Source organism: Saccoglossus kowalevskii, chromosome 9, assembly GCF_978046115.1.
Source record: "Saccoglossus kowalevskii chromosome 9, keSacKowa6.1, whole genome shotgun sequence".
Lineage (NCBI taxonomy): Eukaryota > Metazoa > Hemichordata > Enteropneusta > Harrimaniidae > Saccoglossus > Saccoglossus kowalevskii.
This window is the reverse complement of record NC_140649.1, coordinates 26,385,542-26,391,419: the sequence shown is the minus strand read 5'-3', so window position 1 is coordinate 26,391,419 and position 5,878 is coordinate 26,385,542. Positions and strand designations below refer to the sequence as shown.

The following is a 5,878-nucleotide window of genomic DNA, read 5'->3' as shown; positions in this document are numbered from 1 at the left end:
CCCCGAGTACATCTGTTGCGCAATGGACAGGCGTACGTATCAATGGACTTTTGCTATTTTGTGCGGTTTTTCATGTGTGTTTTCCCTGTTATATCTATCTAACCAATCTATTCTCAGCCAAGGTAGGTACCAGCTTATCAGTGAATAAGTATATTCACATATTTTATTTGTGAGTACTTTTTGGTGTATTTGTTTGTAGCTTCCATTCGATGAAATAATAATTCCAATAAAATTCACCCCAGTAAACACTGCATATTTCAGGAAAAAAAGCATATATTGTATATTTTTCAAATAACAAAAACAGACACAATATGAAAACAACCTGCACAGAAGTTGACATACGGTTAATTAAAAATGAAACAAGGGGATCGATTCAAGTATACTTGAGCTGATTGGCTCAGATGAGCATGTTGATGGGTGTTACGAATCATACCTGTATTGCCATAATTGACTTATATCTTAAACATGTTCCAGGTCCACAGCAAACTGAATAATTTGTTTGTTGTTATTATTTCGTTAAAATGTATAAGAAGAAGATTTTTTAAAGAATTCAGCCCCCCTAGACCGCTAAAAGTATGATGTTTTGATAACTTTCAGTTGTATATATATCTGTGCTTGAATTTGTGGCCTTTATGTGGGAAATTGACAACCATATTTTGTGACAAATTCGAATGTTTTTATTTTTCTCTTAATGAATTGATTTGGCGCTACATGCAACATATTAAATTTATCGCTTTAATTACTCACCCACAATGCCAAACTTGTTGAACATTATTGCTAGATATTCAAGATGGCGGAAAAAACACGTGACGAAACAACATTTTTTCATAAGAACATCGGCCATGTCACATGTACATCAAGTTAATCAGTTAAAAGACTCATGAGAAATAAAAGCCCTAAATTGTAGTCAACTATACCAGAAATAGAAGATGACGGACAAATAACGTGACTGATAACATTATTTCATTATTTTCCCACAAAACGTTTTGACCATACATGATACCTGTAAAATATAATAAAGTGTGTTTGCTAAAGCACGCATGGGAAACACATGCACCAGATTTTGGCATTGTTTTTTTTTTCAGAAAAACAACATGGTGGCCAAACTACGTGACCGATCAACATTTTTTATATTTCTAAAAATGGTTTCGCCATAAATGTTACATGCAAGATTTCAAGTCGATCGGTGATCGGTAAACTATCAATTTTTTTTTGTAAACAGCTTTGAACATTCATGCTATATATAAGAAAATCAAGTTGAATGTTCGATTTTGCAGAAAATCTAAGATGGCGGCGAACCACGTGACTGATAGCATTATTTTATATCCTTAGTCTTGGGCCATATATATATATACTATACTACCTCTGTCAAAAAAATCAAAGATGGCATTCAAACCACATGACCAATCACAAAAAGCTTTGCAAAACCAAATGACCATTATATTTGCATGTTAAAAATTCATTTGTCAGCTCAATGTGTTCAGTGGTTCAAAAGAAAAAAAATCTTTTTGAATATCTAATTTCAAACTACTATTCTTGAAATTTCCTGGACTTTTTTGAGTATCGTCATTGCACATGTCAATAAAAGGTTACACATCTATTTGAATAAATATATCTGTTCTTTCCGTCTGGCGCGAACAAAATCCAAATCCGTTATTCGTGAGTGTGCGCACGTTTTTTTCTTTTCAACATAATCATGCTTTTTCGTATACTGACTATTTGCGCATGCGCACAAATATGAATTAAAGAAAGTTATGTATAGAAATTAAATATAGCAGAAACACAAATGCTTTCTAATTTTGACAGCAAATATCTGTAATATTACTTTATGAGTGTTCTAGCTCATACAATGATACCATTGTTTCAAGGTCACCCATATCAAAATGAAGACGGTATTTCACTATAAAAGAAGTTATTTATTTTGGACATCTTTTTATAAATTTGATGACACTACTGATGACTATTGTAATAACAAAACAATCATATGAGTCATGTCGATTTGTGGAATATCATTTTTCACATATACGCAAAAGAAAACCTCAAAACAACATGGCACATGACTGTTACAGCTGTGGTGGCAAAGATGGGACTGACTTGGGTCGGGGCCCGTCATGCCACACAATACAGGTCCCGGTGGAAATGTGACGTCGCGTTTCTATGTTCCACGGGAGATGAAAATTGGATTTGATTAATTATAGTAATTTTCTGGATCCGGCCTCTCTACGTTATATTCGTACTGAATCTGAGCTATTGTTCAATTCAATTCAATTATTGAATATATAACAATGCATTGCATTTATTTATAGTTAATGTGAAGATGAAGTTAAATAGGGTTTTCAATTCATTTAAAAACGACGCCGTCCAGAATACAAGAACCAATATTGACAAGTTTACCACCGCATCTACGCCACTCTTATCAAGAAGTACGTTGAAGTCTAGGGAGAACAGCGAAATATTGACAACAGCACGAGTACCCAGAATCACGGAGAATCATAGAGACCAAAGCGAGTCCTCGACAACAGAACGGGATCGCAGAAACACGGTTAGTTTTAAAGACATTACGAATTCTTATTTTGTAGTGTGAAATGGTTTTCCAGCGCGTGGTTATTTTGTGTATCTACTAGCTATGATGCTCTGTGAACGTAATTTTATAATAGAGCGGCTTTGTCACAAAGAGTGATTGCATACCAAAAAACTGACTTCATAATCATGGAGTAAGTTCATAACAATAGAATGAGTACATGTCAATACAGTGAGTTCACGACAATATAGTCTTCAGAACAATATATATGCTGGAAAAATAGTGAGTTCATTTCAGTATTGAGTATGTAACGACATACTATAGAGTGTAAGTTAAAGCAATTTGTGAGAAAGTAAGCCACTACACAGATTCTACTATTTTACGTGACATTGATCGTTTTTATCAATCTTCTTTGTCCACCTGTAGATGCTCGGCTGGAAAGTAATACAAAAAAGAAGAAAAGAGCATGTTGCTATGATGTGCCAACAATATCCAGAACTGAGTGCTGAGAGAGTCAAGTATAACAATCTTCTTGTCGACGACAATTACAACATTCTCTACTGTCCAGCAGCAAAGGTTGCTAGTACCAACTGGCGAAAGGTGTTTCTTGTGTTGCGGGGAACTTTCAAAAACGTATCAGAAATACCTGGCAACCGTTTGGTGTATCGGTTGAATTACCCACATTTGGATAGTTACACCAAATCAGAAATTGAATTACGCATGCGCACATACACCAAGTTCATGTTTACAAGACACCCCATACCTAAGCTGCTATCTGCATATATTAATAAACTCGGTGATTCCCCGCAATGGGTGCTCCTGAAAAAAATACGCCCATGGATGACTGTGGTGGATAAAATAAATTATGCATCAAACAAGTTAAGTTTCAGTGATTTTGTTAACCATATATTGAAAACAGATTCGAACCAATTAAATGAGCACTGGGGATTGATTACAAATCAATGTAATCCGTGCAATATCGACTATGACATTCTTGGAAAATTTGAAACACTAAATGAGGACAGCGAGGGCGTACTGAAGGCAATCAACGCAAGTAATATTGTTGATTTCTCTTCATACGCTCCACACAGAACGAACAGTTCATCGATTGATGTATTGGTTAAGTACTATAGCCAACTGTCTAAACAGCAAATTGAAGGACTTTATTCAAAATACGAAATTGATTTCCGTTTATTTGATTACAACGCTGCCGAGTTTTTTAATCTGTCTTAATTCGAGGAAATAATCTGATGTAAAATTACTATAATCACCACTCGCCACCGAAGGGGTCAACGAATTTGTTAAATTGTAAAAATGGTATGTATTGAAGAGGTGGTTTTCAGTTTACCGTCATCGGTTGATGTATTGGTGAAGTACTGTAGCCAACTTTCGAAGCAGCAAATTTAGGGACTGTATCCAAAATACGAAATTGATTTTCGTTTATTTGATTACAACGTCTTAATTCAAGTAATTGATCAGGCTGATGTAGAATTACTATATTCACCACTCGCTTTGTATTTTCATATAGTTGTGAATTCACGAGATCATGTTTGTATTAATGTTTATATATCCACATAAAGGGAATTCATGTCCATATTTGTGACAAAAATTGCAAGAGGTATTGTGGCTTAACGAGATGGACAAGTTAGGTATTAGTAGAGCCTACACGCAAATGGATAAAGAGAGTACGAATCTTGTTTTTGGTCCTCAAATAGTGTTTAATTTTATCCTATTACTGCAGGACTAACTGAACGATAGTTTTATATTCTTTAATTCTATAATCAATCGTTTATCTATATTTGTTTCATGTATAACCAATTTGCATGAATAATCAACTTATTCTTTTATTCTATTTTATGAAGTTAGTTGAACACGATTGCATCTGTATGTTATGACTGTGACACATGAGCTCTTGACGACGTTCTTTCTGCTTCCTGGCTCCTGAATTTAGGCAGAGGGTTCTCGGAATCCGCCTCTGGTCAGTCAAACTGACAATTTTGAACTGTAGGCATTAATCTGCGATTCAGCCAATGATGGAGAAATAAATCAAGGGAAGCCCCATGACATCAAGAGTTTTCTTCTTGTCTACTCGTCACTCTGGTTCCTTCTTTCTCTGCACCGAGGACTAAGCCAACACTACGGAAAAAAAGTGGGGGTTTGGGGGACCCAGAGTTTATGGTGGGTATGAACTATGTAAATAGATGGGTTCCAAGAACCCTCTGCCTAAATTCACTATGTTCAATTACAATGTTCAATTTTGAACTCTAGGCAGAGTCAGACGACGATATGTGGCGGGTTTCTGAGTAAACAGAAAGGGATGAAAAGTGTGTCCCAGTCCGGGACAATGCTCTCCAGTAATAGACTACGTTATACCACCTAGTTAAGACCAATGAAGGAAATGGTGTCTGTCCGCAAAATTGCTGAGACTAACTTATCGCCTATGCACAGGGATCCCTGTGGTCGTTCAGAATGGGTCAGCAACCAAAGTCTGACCTACGACGGACCCATTCTAAAGAGACCATCCTCATTGGATTGAGTATCTCTTAGGTAGTAGTAGTTGATAAAGACTTTCTGCGTTCTCCAATGTAGGAAATGGTGTCTTACCTTGCCTGTGCCGTACCGTGGCAAAAACCAAAATGCTGCCGCCGTGACGGGGTTCAGTGTGCCCGAGAATGCTAGACCCCAACCCAAATTCTGGGGTAACTAGCTTTTCAAGGAAGTGCCGATGGTATAAATCCGCAAAATTGATGAGACTGACTAATCGCCTATGCGCATGCGCAGAGATCCCTGTGGTCGTTCAGGCTTAGTCAGCAACCAAAGTCTGATCTACTTCGACGGGACCCATACTAAAGAGTATCTCTTAGGTAGTAGTTGATGAAGACGTTCTGCGTTCTCCAGAAGCCTGCCCTCAGAATATGTTCAAGGGGGCACCTGACGCTAGTGAGTTAGCAATCGCATGGACCTCATGTGTCCGTACTTGGTGTCTCGATAGACCCTGTGTCTAAGAAGCTGAACGATTAATAACTCGAGCCAGTGATCCACCTGGTCATGGAAGTTTGGGAGGCTGGTCTGTCCTGCGTACCCTGGCCATAACATATAAACCTGTGCTTGCTGTCATGCCTCAACCTTTTAGTATGGCTTTCGTCGCTACTCTGCGCTCGAACTGGGCACAGAAGCAACTCCTCCTGATCCTCTGGGTTGGCAATTTTGCTCATCGGGGGATGACGATCAGGTATGGAATGGTTCCTGGGGTTTTCTACCCGGCGAGAAACCTGATAGCTCAGTCCGACGCCTACCTGGTTCCCCTGTTTGGGGTCTAGGTGGGTGACAAGGCTGGCCTATAGCCAACAACTATAG

At 37.9% G+C, this 5,878-nt stretch overlaps 1 protein-coding gene across 1 annotated transcript; it reads left to right on the top strand.

Annotated features, from left to right (window-relative positions):
- On the top strand, window positions 1-4,373 carry LOC102804417 (carbohydrate sulfotransferase 11-like). The gene is made up of 3 exons (XM_006817684.3): window positions 1-122; window positions 2,307-2,542; window positions 2,948-4,373. The coding sequence occupies exons 1-3, from the start codon at window positions 23-25 to the stop codon at window positions 3,752-3,754; spliced, it is 1,143 nt and encodes a 380-aa protein (XP_006817747.2). The 5' UTR covers window positions 1-22; the 3' UTR covers window positions 3,755-4,373.
- The last annotated feature ends 1,505 nt before the right edge of the window (window positions 4,374-5,878 follow it).